Raw genomic sequence first — 21,765 nt, forward strand, 5'->3', positions numbered from 1 at the left:
TCTTGAGAACAAGTCATTGCACTTTGACCTTCCTGTCTTACCCAGACTTATACAACTGTTAGTTACCAGAAACTTAAATTTCAGAAAATCCAAATTAACATCTTTAAAATATTCTTTATTTAAAATTTATAATAAGCAAAAGAGATGTTAAAATGAGGCAATTTGATGCAAATAACATGAAATTTTAATGTGCCCAACTCAGTGGTCACATTGTTTCTTCTTCCTTGAATTCTTCAGCTGGGATTGATATGGGTCTGTAAAGTTCCATTCTAAGTGATCTGATTAGCTTTCCTAATATATTACTAAATCATGTCAGTGGGGATTTGCAACTCAGATGATATGCCCTGAGCAATCAACAGCTACATACTAGAAATATGAGATCCCTTTAGCTTCTTATTTTTACTGATGGAGTTTATAAAATATGTTGCTTTCCTTCCAAGTAAGTAATTCACCAAACACTCTTGTATACACTACTTTTTTGAGTTATTATTATGAAATTTGAGAGAGCCATCATGAGAGCAGTGATCCATTAAACTCTGGGCTCACCCCAGGAATCTTTCTATAATGCAGCCCATCTGATTATTTTCATGTGGGCTAAGAAATGAAATAATAATAATAATAATAATAATAATAATAATAATAATAATAATAATAAAGAATGAAGGCACTTAGGTGAATTTTTCTTGGGAGAGCAATCATAAGATGAACATTACCATAATGAAGCAGCCTCAATCCTGTACTCACCTCTCTTTTGAATTAAATTCTGAGTTGTGTTTTAACTGTTTTGCTTTTTGCCTTTCAGGCAGGGTTTCCTCCTGGAGTAGTGAATATTGTCCCTGGCTATGGGCCTACAGCAGGGGCAGCCATCTCTTCTCACATGGATATTGACAAAGTGGCCTTCACAGGATCCACAGAGGTAATACCATTTACTCAGGCCTGCAGTGAAGAGACTGGCATCTCTCTCTACCTATTGGAATCATGTTTTATTGTAACTATTTTAAGCTGACACTTCCTTAAAACAAAAGTATTTTTTAATGATTTGTTCCTTATTCTGGCCTTCAAATATATTTATACAACATAAGTAGATACAGTTTGGATGAAATGAAATACCAATTCCAAATTCAGAAGGTAGAAGAAACTGTTTTTAGTGTGTTCATTACCTCCTATTATGAGAAATATAGCCCCTGAGACTGTATTGTATGATTAGTTAAATTAATGATAAAAAATATTTATTACAAAATCTACTATTATTAAATTTATTTTGTGACAAATAAAAGTTTCATTAGTTATTCACACATTTTAATTAGTTTTATTATTTTGGTATATCCTTAGAGGTACAAAAATGTATATATAATTATCCATATTAAAGTGATATTTATAGTTCTTACAGGGAAAACATATTGTCTCGAGCCAATCAACATTACACTTTCTGAATTAAAGATTATTCTTGATTGAGAGACAAGACAGATTAAAAGTTCGTGGTGATTCTTATCCATGGACTTATTTATTGTGCCAGCCTCCTTATAAACATGAAGTTTATGATAGAAAATACTGAGAGTATGACACTTTGTCTACAGATTCCTGTGACTGTCAGTAGATGGATAAAAGGTCCATTAGCTAAGTTGGATCATGATACGTGTGATCAATACGTGCTCTGATATAGAGGAAAAATAACCTACTAACTAGTCATGCACATCAAGATCCAGCCTTCATGTTCTGTATATCTGCTCTCTCACCCATGAACATTTTTCTGATTTATCTCACGTCTGTATGTTTGGATGGGAAAGCCTTTTACATCTGAAGGTGCCAAATCTTGAAAAATGCCACTTGGTGTTTCTTCCTAATGAAACTTAACAATCGCCCAAACATCATACAAATTTTAAATATTACATATTCCCATCTTTGTGAGAGCAAACTAACCCTTCTCTTTGCAACACTCCATTGCAGGTTGGCAAGATGATCAAAGAAGCTGCAGGGAAAAGCAATCTGAAGAGGGTCACCCTGGAGCTGGGGGGAAAGAGCCCTTGCATTGTGTTTGCCGACGCCGACTGTGAGTAGGAGGCTCATTGTTCACTCTTCACTCTTCCTCCTTTCTGGTGTCTGATAACGCCGTACAGTACAGTGAACTTGAATCTCACAGCTGGGTTTGCTTCAAAGTGTAAGGAATTAATGAGAGTCCAGAATTACTCTTGAAAATCTTGTAAATTGTCCTGAAGTTAGAACACATAGATAAGTTAAACAAAGACACAGTTTCTTCCTGGTTTGAAATAAATTGCTATTTCCTCAGCTGAACCCTAGATAACATAAATGTTTTTCATTTAGAGGCCATGATGTATTATTTTTAATAATTCCATATCTTTAATTACTGTTTTCGGCAAAATGAAATTCCTCAGCTATTTGGACTTAAGAGCAGCTGGGGAGACAGCAATTATAGTTCACCATCTCCCTTCACTCTGGGTCATATAATCATGAAATGAGATGGCAAGAAGAAAATTAAATCAATTTAAATAGCTCTCTCTTTTTTTCCAGATTATTAAGGATAGTTTTGTATGTGTATCAAGTCTACAATTATTATATGACCCCTCTCTATAATATTCTAGGTTCATTCTGATTACATTGCCATATAGAATCCCCAAAATTACTTTCTAAATAGGTGGTAATTAGCAGAAAGAGATGGTCAAACATTCCTTCAACTCTTTCTTAAACAGTTGCATTATTGTTATGAGGCTGTAAAAACTAATGGTTCATGGAATTGGCCTTTGTTACTCTTGTGATCTTAATCAAAGTTTTTTAGAACACAATGCCTTATTAAACATTCTACAACCATGACATGATTACTAATTTGCCAAGACTGCAAGCTATTTTCACTACAACTTAAGCAGGTATGATTAGCTCACAAATTCATACCTAATTGCTTTAATGTTGAATTGAATCTTTGGCCTTTAGAAAAATAAAATGAAAAGAATTTATTCTTGTGGCTTAGGATCTACAAATGAAGGAACCTAAGCATATTCTACCATCTAAACAAAATATATGTTTTCAGACATATATGAATGATATATTTTAGACAGATTTTGAAAATGTCTTTCTTAGAAATAATACCATGAGGTGAATAATTGTAAATATTAGTGGGTTTTGTTACTGTTTTTTGGTTGCTTTGGTTATTGTTATAGTTGTTTTTTCAGAAAAATTATTTGTTATACTAATCATAGTGTATAAGATTGTTTTGAAGTTATTTAAGGTAATTGACATTTCATATTTTCTTTGTTATTTAGTTAAAACCTGATTCTTAAAAAAAAACTTCACTATTATCTCAGTATAATGATATTTGACCTTGCAATCGAATTCACATTCTTGGTAATGTCCATATGAAAGTTGTCTTAATAACAATCATTTTTTTGGGTGCTACTAATTTTTGCTATTGTTTTCATAGTAAATAAAGAATCACAAAAATTAATTTTTCACCTAGCTTTTAAGAGGTGAAATATCTTGAACCCATGTCTGATCATACAACTTATAATTTTTTTGTATCACCACACTGAGATACATAAATGTACATAATCTGAAAAATCTGCATAAATATATGTAATCTTTAGAAAATATTTCTTCTTTAATGTGAAATTTCTCTTTGCAGTGGCCAGTGCTGTTGAATTTGCACATCAAGGCTTATTCTACCATCAGGGCCAGTGCTGTGTAGCTGCATCCCGGCTTTTTGTGGAAGAATCAATTTATGATGAGTTTGTTAAAAGAAGCGTTGAGCGGGCTAAGAAATATGTACTTGGAAATCCTCTGACCCCAGGAGTAAATCAAGGCCCTCAGGTGAGCATAAAATACAAAGAATAGAATTTTAAGGGACAAGAATAAAGGGTCCTTCTTGACCCAATTTTGAATAATTACTTCTCATTTGTGCATCATCTTAGGTAATAAGACTGTACCAGTCCTGTGGTTTCAAAAAAATCTAATTCTCAAAGGTTCAGAAATTATTCTTCGTGTTGCTGATTTTTCATACCTGAAAACACTTTAGGAGGCATCCTGGGAACTAAAGATGAAAGGAAAATTAACAAACACTATCAATTTCTTGCTTTCCTCAACCTGCACACCTTTTGATTCCTTTTACAGTCCTTTGTCCACTTGGAAGTTCATATACATTTTTCTCTCTCAAACACAATCAATCCTTCATCACAGCTGCCATTCCACAGATGCAGACATCTAGCACACCCCTAAATCCTCTGCAAAGTCCTCAGTTACTTTGACCTAATGTGTGTACTCTAAAGATTGTACACACGTCCTCAAAGGTCCTAGACTGCTGGTTTCTAACAAATTTTTCAACTCAGTTGTTAAAGCCCAAACAATCCCCCAGGCTCCCAGTTTTTTTCATTTACTCCTAATCATTATCAATAAGAGTGCTTCTGTCTCTCATTAGAGGTCACCTTTCCCTCTTCCTTGCACAGTTCTTTGTCATGGTTTGTTATTCAGACTCCTGGACCTTCAGTTTTGGATTTTTTCCCATCCCTTGGGGACCTGGTGTAGAGGAATCATCCTCAACTAGGGAGAACTTTGCTTTCCTCCCCCAGGGGATAGTTGCCCATGTATGGTGACATTGTAAATTGTTACAACTTGGTGGAAGAAAATGTAGTTCTACTTGCATCTAATGAGTACAGACAAGGCAGGCTGCTAAACACCTTTTGATGTGCAAGACAGTCCCACAACAGAAATCAGCTAGCCCAAAATGTCCACAGGGCCAGTGCCAAGAGATTATGATCCAGAGACTAGACATTAAGCTTGCAGGCCTTATTGCCCACACTAAGCATTATATACTGTTCCATCCTGTATATCTGAAACTAAACTCTATTCTTGACTTGCTCACAAAGCCAAATATAAATTCAATTAACCAAAATTTAGTGAACACTGCTATCAGTAAAACCCTGAGTTTGTCATCTGGCAATGCCAGGAGGAACAAGAACAGCATGCTCCCTGCCCTTGTGGAGTTTATGAACTGGGTAACTTAGAAGACTGTCTTAGATTTTCATTCCAAGTATTTAGGTAGGAAAATCCTAGGACTTCAGCAGTGCCAAATACTGAAGTCTAAAAGCCTTAAAATAACTGGCAAATAAAGTAATAATTTGTTTTATCTTAATCTCATTGTACTTTGCATTTGTCTTTGAGTTTAATGACTACATAGAAGAAGTTGACAGTTTTATCATAGAGTTGACAATTTTTATCATATTTGGTAACTTCTCAAATATCCATATCAAATATTCCAAGAAATATGATCAATTCTAATCTAAATTAGTCTCCTATTTCAAAAAGGAATAGGGTTCTTAATTTTCCTTTGTGATTATTTATGTCTGCCTATCTTTATAAACATAAAGCACTTTTCCAATTAGAGAAGGAGACACAGAAAAAAGACGAGGGGAATATCTAAGATATTTAATATAGAATATTGGTTGGGTAATACAACGAGGGAGGAAAATCTGTTTAATTCAACAATAGTCTAAAACACTAAGCTAAGATATCTCATTATTTCTAAGAGGAAGAAGTTAAAACAGGGTTTGAAAAATTCTTGTTCATAGGATCCTAGAGGAAGTAATACAATAATCTAACTGATTAATATGACTTTAATCTCTATAAATAAATAGATTTTTATCACAGGTTGTGCTAAGTAAGTAGGATAAGTAGGTATGTTGGAACTTTGAGAAACAAAACACTGAAAAGTCCCCAGGGATTCTCTACTCTAAAAATTTGTCATCTGTTATTATAAGAAAGAGTATACAGAAAAAAGCCATGTGTTCATTAAGCTTTATCCTAGATCCTCATCCCAGGTGCTTGAATGAACTGAGGCTTTAAAAATGTAGTTATATAATCTTCTTCATTAAATGCCTCAATAAAATTGTTATAGAGAATATAAGCAACAAAAGTATTTATTTAGGGAAAATAGTTTCTAAAAGAAGTTTGATTCCTTTCTTATTTTGAAGATTAAGAACTTAAAGTATCTGAATGTTGAAGCAATTACAACATAGTATATATTATTTATATTTGTTTTATGTATGTGTGTTCACGTGTGTATATTGTTTCTTTATAAAAGTAGTTTTCCTATTTGGTTCATAGAACAAAATGTATATTTCCTTAAAAACTTGGAAATAAGTGTTTTCATTTGGAAAAAAAGTGATGCTATCTATATAAAATGTATTAAAAACAGCAGAGTAGCATCTTATCATGGTATGGAGACATAGGCCTTTAAATTATACACTGAATTTTACATCTAACCTCCCTTAGACTTTCCTCATTTGTAAGATGGGGTTAGTAAATTAATCTTGAAGGATCATTTTGCAGTGAAATGAGATAATCTATAGAATGTCTCCATCTGAGTGCTTGGTTCACTGTGTGTTCTCGGATAGCTGTTAACTAAATGAAAATCACATGCCTGTATTTATACCTGGCAATAATTGTAAAGATCAATTTTTTAGACATCTACTTTCATTGAACTTGTTGGTCTAGTTTCCAAATACTTTGAGGAATGTGTCTTTTATCAATTTACCTTCTTCTTCTTCAACCTACCGAGTCTAAAGAATCAAAGAGTGAACTTTCAAAGACACTAAAATATATACTTTAAGACCATCACAGTAATGGCCATAGACTAACCCATGGCCAATGACTCATTTCATAGCAAAGAATTCCTTTACAGGCAAGCATTATTGAACAGTGCCTAAGATTCACAAAGAAAGCCAAGTTCATCATTGATGAATCCAAAACCTTCTGAAGAAGGTTTGTATTTATGGTGAATCAAAATTAGCTAGGCCAAACTGGATGTGTTTCAAAGTATAGCTGAAATTTTCTGTCACAAGTCCCAAGCTCTGGCATGGTGTTTCTCAGTCTTTCTTGTGCCTCTGAATCACCCAAGGATTCAGTAGATCTAGAGGGGGGCTTGGGAAGTGCAGGTTGCTTCCAAGTGATGCCAGAGCTGCTGGCTCTAGAAGCACATTGCAGTAGCAAGGCACTGCAATATACAGTCCTGTATTTTTTAGAAGTCAGAGATCACATGTTTCCCAACAAATAAATCCTTTCAGTGTCTTTCTGCATTGCATATGCATGGATTAGACGGTCACCTGGGAACCACTCTGGTCACAGAGTGGGAAACATTATGACTTGGGAAGCATACTGTGAATAAAAACTGAAAATTATGATTTTGAGGTCATAGTCCAATTAATAAATTGAAATAGGCCAGAGGAGCTTTGCATGGAGGCACGTAGATCCTTGAGTATTTACTGAGACACTAGAATATCTTAACTAGAAAGAATATCTAACACCCCCCTTAATTTAGTTGTATTAACTAGTATACAGTAACATAAATCTCTCTTCTAGACCAACTCTATAATTTCTTTGATCTGATGAGAATGAAGAGATTTTCTTTGTGGGATACATGATTGAATATTGTTCAGTGGAGAGCCTGCAGGAACACTGCACCGAATATTGAGCCAAATTTTGTAAAACTAGTTTCTGGTTGAAGATAGCATTTAATCTACTTAGATAGGAGTGTTGAGTCCCATACAGTTAGAAATGACTTCTTGGAAGCTTTTTCTTGGTCTTGGGTGGTGGGAAATATTTGCAGAGTCAAAGAAGATAAAGAATAACACTTTTTAAGTAGAGAGAAGGGACAAGTAAGTTAAACTAACAAGAACCCTCAACCCCCCTGCTTAGCTCCTGGATCTCCTGGTTTTCCTTTAATCCACATGACATGGTGTTTATAACCAGAACTTCTAACTCCTTTTCCCCTATAAATATCTTATTCAAAAAATTTCACTTCTGTAACACTTTTCATATATTTAGATGTGGCTCATTTAATAAAATATAAAGATGAAAATTGGGACTGGCCAGAAACTGAAATCAAACCTCCTGACCTGGGGAGGATGCCCAACCTATGGCCTGAGGGTGGTATCCAAGGTCATGGACTAGGCCAGAGGGGATGGTCCAGGATGGGAAAGTCCCCACAGAAATATAGGAGTCTTCTCAAAGTTCAAAGGCATCTGCTTCCCAAATGCCCTAATTAAGCCAGAATCACAGCTTTCTTTTTCTCGTTTCACTCCTTTTATTTCAGTTAGGACTACAATTTCCAGGTAAATGTGTGAGATCATTAACAAACTTTTCTTTAAGAATGACAGTTGTGTGAAAGGGTCAGATGTGTTTGCTATGCCAATACACTTTCTTTTTTCTTTTTCACACAACTGTAGATTCTAAACATAGGTATATTCAAGGTTTCCTTCCTAAAATTTCATGAGAAGTAAGTGTGCCCAGAGAATTAATATGAACCTATGTCAGCTTTTAAAATTCGATATCAGATTTAATAGAAATAGACTAGCTCACTGAAGCCCTCATCAACAGGCCCATAACTTTATAAGTTGCTGATTTTTTTTTTTTCTTTTCATGTGATATTTTTCAAATAGATTGACAAGGAACAGTATGATAAAATACTTGACCTCATTGAGAGTGGGAAGAAAGAAGGAGCCAAACTGGAATGTGGAGGAGGCCCCTGGGGGAATAAAGGCTACTTTGTCCAGCCCACAGTTTTCTCTAATGTTACAGATGAGATGCGCATCGCCAAAGAGGAGGTAAATGGTTTCACTCTGTTCTGTTCCCTTTATTGCCACACTTTGTCTGCAGGTGTGTGTACTATCTGTGCCTTTAAATTTCCCAGCTCTTTGAACATCTTTCTCAGTAAATGTTACTCTTTGTTTCTGCTGTTGATAAAGGTTGAAGTTACTGGTGATCAATAATAAAAACAGTAAGGAGTCCACTGAGCCTGTGAAGAACTTGCAGCCAAACAGACCAAGATCGTAACAATCATTAGGTGCTTCCAGTCACAGGTTTTGCATGATAGTGTGAATAAACTTGAGAACATTCTTTTGAGTAAAATATGCCAGACACAGAAAGACAAATCCTGAAAGATCCCAATTATATATAGAATTTTTAAAAGTCCAACTCAGAAGCAGGGAGTGGAATGGTGGTTACCAGAGACTTTGGGGATACGAAGTGGAGAAGAGGATTGGGGAGATGCTGGTCAAAGGACACACAATCTCAGTCATACAGAAGGAATAATATCAAGAGAGCCATCGGACAATGTGACGACTCCCATCAATAACAACATATTGTATACATGAAAATTGCTGAGAGCAGATCTTCAGTGTTTCTATCATGAAACAAAAAGTGCTTCAGCCCTACCTAGTGATGCCATATTTGCCCTATGGTCTTTTTCTACATTCATTTCCACATTCTTCCCCATCCTCTCTATGCTCTTGGCCCTGTGTTTATTAGTGGTCAGATTTCCCAATTTTGTGTGTGTATATACATATTCATACAAATATACTAATTGGGTATAATATAATACACTCATTAAATATTTAACCATACAACACAAAATTAAGAATCATAATGCCTGAAAAATCTGGGGCCAAGAATACATGAAAGGGGCTGGGGATATGGTTCAGTGGTAAAGCACTTGCCTAGCATGTATGAGGCCCTGAGTTCAATCCTCAGCAGCACCCCCAACCCCCAAAAAGAGTACATGAAGAATGAGGAAATGTAGGGAGTAAATACTTATATTTACACATAATATATGCTTATTGTATATTTAATATATAATAATACGTAAAATTATATGGCATAATATGTTACATCTTATAGTTAAAACATTTGGTGAGTACAAACCACATAAATTAAGAAAAATGTAATCTAAGAAGGCATGTATAACTAGGAAGAACTAATTTGCATTTAGGAAGGTAAATAACCTACCTCATAGACAATGAGGGTTTTTATTAAATGCAGAGAAGATGAACTGACTTTGGGTGACAAAAGTGTCATGTAATACACTACAATAAGAAGACACTGACAACTCAAAGGTCCTCAATTATAACCCTTTCATCCTGTCAATTTGTACTTAATGTCCATGATGTGATGGCTAATCTGAGAAGGTTATTCTCTTTAAACCGCCCTCCCATCCCAAATTTTATTAAGTCAAGGGGAAAAGGACAAAATCAGATTTGCAAACAGAGGAAATAAATAAGAAAAACAAAAATAAAAGCAAACATAGATAATCAAACCTACTTAGTTTCTCCATATCACTTCAGTCCTCGACTGAATTGTAATTATTGCATTTATTGATAAGTTTTTATCTCACTACAAGAATTGTTCTTATTTATATCAATTAATACCAAACAGAGAGGACTACGGGAATATCTTCAATGAGGTATTTGTTGTGTTCCTATAATGTATGTGATAGAATAGCTATCTGGCTCCTTCAAAGTGGAAGCCTGAAACTACGTACTGTATTCAATTCAAATTATGTAAAATATGAGTGTGTTTATTGTAGTAGCTTTTCTACATCTATCTAGTTCCTAGGTTACAACATCATGATTCAATTCACAACATTAGACTTTGCCCTCAGCCTCTACTGAATGGCTGAATGGTTCATACCCCTTATACTACTTAAATCAATGGTGGATACCAGAAAATCATTTGACATTTCTGATTTTTGCCCACCTTCATTCACATTTCCCAGAAAAAAAATCTTATAATACTCAGAGGAGCCTCTCTTTTATTGTAAGCTTAATTTTCAGAGAAAATCCAACTGTTTTCCTCCTCCCTGGAGCTGGGATCCAGAATGAATTGAGTGTGGCCTGTGCTAACAACAGTCTAGCAAGAGAGGTCTAGACTGTAATAAGCCAAATTGTGATTGTTGTTTCCTTTCCTGTGATTTTTATCAATTGTCAGTGAACTCATACTTTGGTTAGTATAGGGTAGTTCAGAATTGCAATAATGAATTCTATTTGGCATATTTAAGTGACATAAGAACAGAAACTAAAAAAAAAACTAAAAAAAAAAAAAAACTAAAAAAAAAAGAACAGAAACTGAATAAAATCCCTTGTTGTTTTACCTATCTTGACTAATTGTAAAAAGATTCAAATACAGAATAATTGATATTTTAGTCAATGACACACTAATATATAAAACATTAATATTATTATGAATCATTACCTATACATTTATCCAATAGAGCAAGCATTGCTTTCTTGGGCTGTTATATGCAGTAATTCAAAAGATGAAGAAAGCTAGGGAAAGAATTTAAAATATATTCAAAGAAATTTGAAATTAATGATTTGATGCATAACCTTAAGTAATTGGGAGCTTAATTTCAACTTCTAGAAAATTAACACTGTTTTATTTATGTGTGCCTATGGTGTTCCAAAGAGAATTTAATATGGTCATCACCTGTTTTTACTTTTCACTTCTATAGATCTCAATTTTGATTTTTACATGTAGGTCTGAAAGCAGGGTGCAGTGGCTCACACCTATTATCCCTGCTGCTTGGGAGGGTGAGGCAGGAGTATCATGCGTTCAAAGTTACCCTCAGCAACTCATTGAGAACTTGTCTCTAAATAAAATACAAAAAAAGGGCTGGGAATGTTGCTCAGTGGTTAAGTGTCCATGGTTTTTGATTCCTGGTACCAAAAAAACACAAACAAAATCAAACAAAATGTAGGTTTGAGATGAGAAACAAAATCTTATCCAATTTAGCATTATCTGTAGAGGGAAAAAATCTGCAATATCATTTTAAATACTTAGCTTTAATATGTTATCTTTATTTATTTTATTAATTTCTTGTGTTCTAGATATTTGGACCTGTGCAACAAATCATGAAGTTTAAATCTTTAGATGATGTGATCAAGAGAGCAAACAATACTCTCTATGGCTTATCAGCAGGAATCTTTACCAAAGATCTTAATAAAGCCATAACTGTCTCCTCCGCTCTACAGGCAGGGACCGTGTGGTAAGTCAGACTGAAGTTATATATGCCTTTCCAATATTAGCCACTTCAACAGGTTAACTTGAACATTTCATTTCAAATTGTGTTGTCTGCTAGAAAAGTAGTTTTTTAAAACTCCCATATTCTGCTAATGCTCAACTAGCACTAAGAATCACAGCTCAAAAGCCTGTGTTTTTTTTTTTTTTAACTTGATTTTGTTTTATTTTGTTTTTATAATGGGTGGTTTTCTTTCAGAAACTCTGAAAAGAGATCAAGCACCTTGTCAATCTGAATGGCTAGTGATAAACATAAAATATTTCTATGATAAAAGAGCTAATAAATGTCAGTATTACTATTGTATATATGTACATTATTTCCGTTTCCTAAAAACTTACTGTATACTAAATATTCTTACAAACACAGTCTATGCATCATCTTACATAGGCCTAGAAATGACCTAATTAAATAGTATCATCTCCACTTTACAAGTAAGAAAACACATGAATAGGGAGGCATTTCAAACCATAGTTTTCTCTAAGTAAATAACCCTCAGTTTTCTATTAATGTATATTAAATACTTTCATTTTCAGTGTAGAATCAAAAGAGCAAATTTGTTTTCTGCACATTTTAACAGAGATAAGTTTGAGAATTTTAAAATTTTGAAATAACAGAATGTTACTTGAATATATGATGGAGAAACTTGTTATCACATCATTCCACTGAATAGCTTGAGAATCTCATTAGGAATTTCCATACATATTAAAACAGAGTAGATCTTATTATTATTGCTTTATATCCCAGAGCATAATAATGTTCTGGCATTGTCTCAGACCTAATAGCTTCTTGGTGTTTCTCAGACAATCATTGAATCCAGAGTTGCTGGGATTTTATACTTAATTTCAAAGTAAGGATTTGATTTTCCAATTTAAATGACAATTAAACTAAGCAAAAACAAGATTCTTTTTAAAACTGTAAACTTATTTAAGAAACTATCCTTCTGATAAGGAAAACAGAATGTCTCTGTGGCACAATGAGAATTTAGAACTCTAGGAATTGGGATATCAAGTTTTAAAATAAGAAAACACCTGAATATTATTTCAAAATCAAAGTAATAATCAAACTTTTCTAAGTACAACATATTTATTTGGAGGTCTTCTCATCTTTTTGACTACCTTTTATAATAACATGAAAGTAGGGGAAAATATGAAAACTAATTTGGAAAATGGTATTCTTTAATTTTTTTATTTTTGTGTAATGAGAATCATATAAGTAATTAGATTTTGCTGTTAACTTTAGCTTCTAGGAAATTCAAAGCTAAGCATTGTTCATGGCCTACAAAATTGCATTCTAATTGTCCCTAACCCACTCCATCTTCTATTGTATTTTTTTCTTTAATTCTACTCACTTTTTTTTAGTAATTATGTTGCTTCATATAAGCATCTTTAAACACTTTGTGAAATCTGATAAACAAATCTATAATTAAATCCACTTCCTGACAAGGCATTTGTTTAAGTAATTTATTGAACCAAATGATGAAAACAATGAGTATTGTGATACACATTGCAATCGAAAAAGAACGTTGATTCTAGTCTGAAAAGTACATAAAACTCAAGAAAAATCACAAAGCTCATTGAGTATAAGCAGTAAAGAACATGTTTATAACAAATCTCAGCCTCTAGTAAGCTGTATCCTTTCCTTCTAGAGCATATTAGCCATTCTATTTTATACTTCAAACTACCACTTCTTAGGGACATGATATACTACCCAAATGACTATTCATATATACATAGTTGCACCTTTCTATTTATTTCTAAGAAGTGTATATATCCATATACTTTCTGGATTCTAATTTATACTGCTGTTTAAAAAAACTCAATGAATGTATTAAATTAAAATAAATGCAGTTCTTTGAATTTCTAAAATTCCCAGCTTAGGAGTTATTTCATAGGTTAAGTATTATCTATAATGTACTTTTTTTTTCCTTCAGGGTAAATTGCTACAGTGTGGTATCTGCTCAGTGCCCCTTTGGGGGATTCAAGATGTCTGGAAATGGACGAGAACTGTAAGAATAAGTTTCTATTGAGATAAATATTGATCTAGATGGTTATCACTCCAGGGAACTAATTCATGTTCACCACCTTAAATAAAACCTGCCGCTATTCTCTCTTTGAGATCCATACCACCAAATAGCTTTTTAAATGTTGAATGTACTTCATGAGTTTATAAAGGCAACAGCAGAAGGGAAATATAATTTATTAAACCCCTAATATTCATAAGAGACCCTATTAAGCACTTTACACCAGTGATTGCATTGTTGCCTACTTGTAGAATGGCTAGATGTATGTCTGAATGTAATCCATTTGGGAAACATTCTCAAAAAGAAGATAGGAAATCTAAATTGTTGATTTTAAGAAGTATATAAATAGAAGAACACTGTAGTTATTTAAAAATACTTCTTAGATAAATAAATTAGGTCAGTTATCCCAAAAAAGTTCAGTGTTGAGATGAATGATTCTCATTTGTTGAAATATTATTGATGCAGACTCTAAATTTTTAAATTAACTGAATGAGTTATTTTGGGTACTAAAATATAAACCCAGAGGGAAATTTGACTACAGAAAACATGCTTTATAGTTGTGACTAGACTGAGAATTTTTATACATAAATGTGTTTATGAGCCTTCCATTGCTTTAGAAACCAAGATATATAGACTTTTTAAATATGCAGATATATATGTATGTGTAGAAAATAGTGACACTATATTTGGTTAATTTTGCTCAAATGGTTTAAACCATTTTATTTCCTAAAATTGTTTACATTTACTAATAAATAAAAATCCATTAAGAAAAAACATACATATAAAGGCATAAATTGGTGTGAACATACTTTATATACAGAGTTACAAAAAATTGTGCGCTATATATGTAATAAGAATTGTAGTGCATTCCACTGCTGTCGTGTATTTAAAAAAATAAAATCAATAAAAGATAAAAGAAAAGAAAAAACATACATCACATACAAACTGTATGGAATCAAATATAGAAAAAAGCTTCTCATTTTGTTAATATCAGGTAAAATGAATCTAATATCTAAAGGTCATGAGTGCCTTAAGTAGATATCACTTTGTTATTTATCTTAATTGATCAGCAAAATTACATTGAAACAAACATCTTTGGAGAGGTAGAGAATGGAGAAAAGTTAAAATGATGGATGCACTTTCGTAATACGCGTTCATTATGTACTTGCTGTTATAAGGTCCTATGAGTCCCAGAGACATAACACTATGTTCCATTCTTCAAATAACTGTCATAGCAGAAAGAAGATACAAAAAAAAAAAAAAACAGTGCAAAATACCTACACACAGTTTGAACAGTAGTACTGGACTATTAATAAAGTGGGAGTTCATGCCTGAGGAAGTCAGGAAAGTAGTTGAAAGTCCAGAGGAAAGGGTATCAAGGGAAAGAAAATCTGAATACCAAGAGAGTTTAATATTTAATACTGTATTTCTAATTTTCACTATTTTCATCTGTTAGAAAAGGTGAGGGATTGTGGATAAAAATAGGAGTGGGAGAAGAAAATACATCTTTGAGATCCTTCCCATGCTTAAGATTCTGTGGTTATAACCCCAGTGAGAATTTAGTGGCCAAAAATTTAATGATATTGATAGAGTAAAGGACCTCACAGTAAAGACAGGACTTCATCTAGGGCATGAAGCTTGTGTAGGACATCAGTAAGTAGAGAAAAGTATATTCCTGAATGGAATGGGCATTGGGGATGTTGAGGGGCTAGTGAACGTGGGTGGTTGGTATGGATTTATGGGGGTGAGAAACATTATTACAAAGATAAATTTGATCTAGATTAAGAAGTCCTGAATCTGAGGAAATCAGCTGGATCTTATTAGTGGAGTAATAAAAAGCCATACATAGGTTTTGTTTTGTTTTTTTCTTCCCTGGTTCCCTCTCCTTATAATGTCCACAACTAGAGAATTTCTTGGCAGAACTAACTACTTTGTATACAAAGCTATTATTACAAAGTTAGATTACTCTGAAGGACAGTTCACTGCTGGCCCAGCGATCTAACACATTACCCTGGGAATGTTGACAAAACAACCAAAAGGAATGAAGTAACTAAAGTAGACAAAACATGTCAACTTTGTTGAATACAATTTGGTCAAACTTTAAAGCTAAAGCATTAGGAGATTAAATAGAAGGACTGAAAATAAGAATAAAAAATCACCCATAATTTCCTTAAAATCTATAATGTGGGTCTAGATAATTTCCTTCTTTAAAATACAAAGAAGAAAGTTATGCTATTATTTTTTTAACTTCAAAAATCCATCTGAGAATGCTACAGTTAAAGTCTATCTAAAAAACTTGGTAAACTTAATAAACGAGTCATTCACAACAAGATGTTTCAAAATAATCACTGAATCCAAAGCCTCAAATGACTCTCAAGAGTTAAATTATAGTTTTCCCTCCAAAGTAGAAAGGCAGAATCAATCAGTCGGGAACAAAGTCCTCAAAGAGCCCAAAATAGTGATATGTACACCCCAATGTGTTAGACAGTAACACAGTGCCCTTGGTTTTTAAATCTCTGCTCCAGTGTTGGCACTGGAATAGGTTAATGGCAGAAATTCCTCTTTGTGAAATCACACTCATTTTCACGTAGGTTAACATAGACCACTTGAGACTAGGTTAGTAGGACATTTCAAATTTAATTGGCTCTCAGTACATCACAAAGGTATTTCTTTTTTTCCTGTCCCTTTCAAAAAAAGGGAGTGAGGAAATGTTATTAATGGACTTATAGCAAGAACTCAAATGAACATTTTTTTTTCTTGGTTATATTTGCTAATTCAATTCAGCACACATTTCCTCTGGCCTGCTTAATTAGTGTAAAGCTCATTTCTGGGCGTAAAGGAAAAAAATGGACATATCTTATTAGTAGTACCGTTTTCCCTAAGGTATGGACCATGGATGAAATGCATGAGCATCAATGTGGAAGTTATTAGAAGTGGGGTCTCAGACCTAACTCACACCTACTGAATTAAAAACAGCATTTGAATAAGGACTTGGTGGTTTGTATATTGAAGATTTTTCAAAGCACAGAACTGGTAGCTTATACACTTAAGATAAAGAGAAATGTAAGCAGATGTTTTTATGATCCATCATAGATATAATATATGCATTCCTAAGAAAGCTGACCTGTTTCTAACAGAGTATGAAAATAATCACACTCATTATTCTCCTGAGAGTTCCAACTTCCCTTATAACCCAAAATACAGTGAAAAGTCTATTGGTGAAAATCATGGGTTAATTTATCTACCTCTGTGAGATAAAATGCTTATTAAAATACTATCTTTTAATGGGTTTCAGACAACTGAGTCTAAACCCTTTAATTACTTTGAAAAACATGCTCATTGAAGCTTTTAGAAGGTATTTTTAAAAGCTTAATTGCCCAAGAAAATAATCAGTATAAGGGGATTAGGTTTTCAAGAGCAAAAGATGTCTTCTGCATACCTGTCTAGATCACAAGAGGGAGGCTTAGGAAAGGATCAAGATCTTATTCCTCTGTAAGCTACATGTGCATAGGTGTAATGGTTTTAAGAATAGTTTAATATATATGCAATTTAATCTCATCAAAACCATACAGAGAATAACTGAGCCAATCCTTCTAGTTCTCTTCAAAAAAGAGTAAATCATAGTTTCCTAAACTGGTGGGAGATAGAGAACTGATAACAAGAAACCAGGGTACAAACAGATCAACTAGTATTCATTGCTGGTCATTTGGGATGGACTTAGGAGCAACATAGCATGTGGGGAGGACAGAGGAGGTTGTACCAAGAGGAAAACCAACATCTGCAAAAAGCTCAAAGGCCTAAATGTAGGCCAATCTCTAACAGCTTTCCTCCTTAAAAAGAAAATGTAGAAAAAATCAAAAAGGAAAGAAAATTCCAACAATGAAGATCAGGTTTTTGTTTTGCCATGAATCAAAATATATCACTGAAACTACATCTGCCTAAGATGAGAAATCAAAGAGCCCAAAATAGTGATATGTACACCCCAATGTGTTAGACAGTAACACAGTGCCCTTGGTTTTTAAATCTCTGCTCCAGTGTTGGCACTTAGAATGCAGATGGAAATAGGAGCATTTTCTACCCCTCACTACTGCTGTGCCAACTGTACCTAGTAAATGCATAGCTTTACTGGGTACACTGGAGTGATTATGGCTATTTCTCCATATATATATAATTTATTTGAAACCAAACTAGAAATGAGAAAAGTCTTATAGGATTGAATTATCTTTTGAGCAGTTAGAACTTTAATAGTTAAGTAAAAGAAAAAAATGTCAAAAGTGGATAATTTCTATGTATATCAACTGAAAGTGCCTAATTGTTTAAAATGAAAGATATTTTGTGTCATTTTTTATATTTTCAAAAAATTAAAGACATTTTTAAGAAATTTTCTCCACAAGGGGTTTTTTGCACAACCAGACAACTTATGGTCAACTAGCTATTACATGAAATGTTCTCTGCATAGAAATAGTTTCCACATTTCCTTCTGAGATAAGCAAGAGTGACTTGTACCACCTCAGTGACTATCATACATTTATGCTGTTATGTTCAATGGCGTTTACAAGTATTTTTCCCCCCTCTCTCTAGGGGAGAATATGGTCTCCATGAATACACAGAAGTCAAGACAGTCACCATGAAAATCTCTCAGAAGAATTCGTAAAGATACACCAGAATGGACAGAACACTTTTCAATGACTAAGCATCTCCTATAGTCACTACTACGTGGGGTCTAAATAGAAAAATGTTCTTTTTTTGATTTTTTTAAACATAAGCTAATCACCTTAGTATTAATACTGCACATAGAAAGCTTGACATGTAGCTTATTCTGAAATAATAACTTGATTTTTGTTATGTGACTCCCAAGTCCTATTCTAAAGAAAAAGGATGGATTTGGATGTAAGATCTCTGATTCTGTGGTAGTCATGTAGTTTTCTTTGTAGCTACTGGTCCAGAATAATCATTTTACAGAAGACAAGCAGTAGTTGTGTAGCCTCTTTCCCCTAATGACTCCCTAAAGTACTTAATATACATGCTAACTGCAGAGTAAGTTGCTCTTTTCCTGGTAGGGATGAAGTCCTTTTTTGTGTTTTCTAGAATGTTATGTCAGCTTGTCAAATAAAATACATAGGTGTAATCTGAATATAAAGCTTAATAAAAAATGACCTTGCATGAATCTTATTTAGTTTGAGATTCTTTTAGGTGTATGTTTGGATTATGGTGATTTACTCTCCCTACTATCAAAAACAGTGTTAAATTAAGCCTAAAGATGAATTTAAATATAAAAATCTAATCCACTCATTCTCAAATGGGTAAAGAAGCATAGTTCACTTCCCAGTAGAATCCTTGAAATAAATAACACACATTCAAGATAGATGGGATCAGACTTTCATAAACATTTATTGAGTTCCTACAAGCTCTAGGCAAAGGAGTTGTACAAAACAGGTGAATAGTGAATGGCCCATTATCTCCAGGCTCTTTAATTTAGTGGAAAACAAAGACAATCCCTGCCACCCAACAAACAAAGAGGTTATAAAATAGAAATAAAGAGTCTGAAAACCCTACAGTAATGGGGTAGTGATGAAGTCTAATTGAGGGACCTGGAAATGGTTTTATGAAGAAATTTGTCTTGAGCAGTTTGGCAGTGAATAAGAGGGGAAAAGATTCTACATGTAATCTCTCAGACACATTTCATTGAATAAAATTTGGAGATAGTCTATATAATATATTCTCCTCTTGGAGTTTCTTTTTTTTATTATTAGTTGTTCAAAACATTACATAGTTCTTGACATATCATATTTCATACATTTGATTCAAGTGGGTTATGGAGTTTCAAATTGCACATTAGCTTCATATTCTAGGTTCTGAGAAGTCCTGAAACCTATTTACTTTTGTTTCAATATGCATGTTTTCTAAATTTATTTTATCAGAGAGCTTGCCTTCCTCTCAGCCTCATCTAACGCTAATACATTAAGAAATCCATGTTGTTCTGTGCAATGAGGTAGCTTTTAGTGTTCCAAAGATCAGAAGGGAGCGGCTAGAAAAATGTCCTCTATGTAAAACTACCTGCACCAAGCTTCCATTATGCCCTGCTATGCTTCCCTTGGGAAGTGACTTAGGCCCATGGAAAATCAAGAGCCTACGTATTACTCTACATATTCTAAAATACTCTAGTCCAACAACTAAGATCTTTAGGGTGATTTTGTTTCACAAATTAGTTTATCATTTTACATTAACAGACACCCTAATGACACTGACATTATAGTTATAACTACTGTAGTCAGTATAACAATGCAAGAATGAATGAAAACAAATCGCTTCTCAGAATTGAAATCGTTTTCACTCAACTTTCAAAGAGTTTCTCAAACTTGTATGAGCCTGTAAGATTTGCAATTTGGACTACCTTATATGATTTGAGACGTAACTACCATTTTGAAAATTGTAGAAACCTAAATCTTAGGGAGAACTGAAAGTTTTTGAACACTGAGAAGGAATAATATCCAAGTACAGAACGGAATTGCATTAACCTAAAACTAGACAACCCTACATTTTTAAAAGATGTGTTTGAATCCATGTGCAAATAAATTAATAGGTAGACAAGTTAATATTGTAATGGCATCCTACCAGAACATTTCAAAATGTATAACAAAAGGGTTGAACACAGAACATAACAAAAGCCAGAAGCGAGTTTAAATATTTGAAAATTAAATCTTCGTTGTATAAATAAGACATTACAGGATTAAACAGAAAATATCTGTTTTATATTGGCTTGTCCTAAGTCTCTGGACATTATTTGTATTTCATTATTTGTATGAAAGCCAAACTGGCAATAATTCTTAAAATGTTGAAAAGTTAAAGAATATCTTACTAGTCCATGTATAAGGAATATTTATGAAAAATTCAGTTCTGTGGTAATGAACATGATCTCATTGTCCTCAATGTCCACATGGTAGAAAATATTTTCATCTCCTGAAATACTAAACCAAGTGACAGAAGTTCGAATTCACTGTTAAGAAAGGGAATCACAGATTCTTAAATGTCTATGGGCTTTTCTCTCTTTTTAAACTTTTCTCCTGACTTTCCTTTCTCTCTCTCTCTCTCTCTCTCTCTCTCTCTCTCTCTCTCTCTCCCTCTCCCTCTCTTTCTCTCTCTCTTTCTTTCTGTTATTCTTTTTCAGTGTACATGCTTCTGGATTTATTTTGAAATAGCTAAGTAGAAATAGGAAGGAAAAAATAAATTCTCATCAACTTAAAATGGAGCAAACTCAAGGTAGAGAATTTTAGGCATTTCTTCCTATAATTCAAGAGAGAATAATGAACTCAAAGACTTCTTGTCTGGGCCATGTGTGTAATTGTTTAGTGTCTAGATTCACCTGGACCTTTGAAAGTGTAATTTTATATGTATATGTGTAACATCAATGCAACACATTCTAGAGGTTTTCTCAGAGCATATTGAATTACTAGGTTATTATTTCATGTGAAATACAAATTTTCCACTGGAGTTTCATTGGCTAATTTACCCTTGAATTTTCTTCTCTGGAGACACATTTGAGCCTTCCAATTTTGATGGTGAAAGAATATAGAGGAAGGAGAATTAGAGATAATAGCTGAATTCCCTAGAAACTCTAATTCAGTCACTGCCAGGAGGGTGTTAAAACTTCCTGTTAGAACACTAAGATTGTGACATTCTGGAAAATAGTATCCTGAGTTCAGACACAAATGAGGGAGAAACAGCTCAATTATCACTCTGACATTCTGGAAGAGTTGAGAAGGCCTCTCTCTGAAGACAAGACCACAGGATTTGGGGCTTGAGATAGCTCTAGACCATGACCCTTACTGGGCCCTAGATTCTGGGTGGTAAGTTTCTCCTGGAGAAAAATAGGCCTATCCATAAATATCTA

At 33.7% G+C, this 21,765-nt stretch overlaps 1 protein-coding gene across 7 annotated transcripts in view; it reads left to right on the forward strand.

Moving 5' to 3' along the window:
• Aldh1a1 (aldehyde dehydrogenase 1 family member A1) overlaps window positions 1-19,041 on the forward strand; it is a 149,394-nt gene extending 130,353 nt beyond the window's left edge. For all 7 annotated transcript variants that reach the window (XM_071600566.1, XM_071600568.1, XM_071600570.1 and 4 more), the window contains 7 exons: window positions 803-916; window positions 1,948-2,050; window positions 3,635-3,819; window positions 8,442-8,606; window positions 11,664-11,821; window positions 13,785-13,859; window positions 18,456-19,041. In XM_071600566.1, coding sequence (XP_071456667.1) covers window positions 803-916; window positions 1,948-2,050; window positions 3,635-3,819; window positions 8,442-8,606; window positions 11,664-11,821; window positions 13,785-13,859; window positions 18,456-18,528 — 873 coding nt within the window. In that variant the 3' untranslated portion in view covers window positions 18,529-19,041. The remainder of the gene's footprint in view (window positions 1-802; window positions 917-1,947; window positions 2,051-3,634; window positions 3,820-8,441; window positions 8,607-11,663; window positions 11,822-13,784; window positions 13,860-18,455) is intronic.
• Window positions 19,042-21,765: the final 2,724 nt, after the last annotated feature.

This window comes from Marmota flaviventris, chromosome 13 (genome assembly GCF_047511675.1).
Source record: "Marmota flaviventris isolate mMarFla1 chromosome 13, mMarFla1.hap1, whole genome shotgun sequence".
NCBI classification, from domain to species: domain Eukaryota; kingdom Metazoa; phylum Chordata; class Mammalia; order Rodentia; family Sciuridae; genus Marmota; species Marmota flaviventris.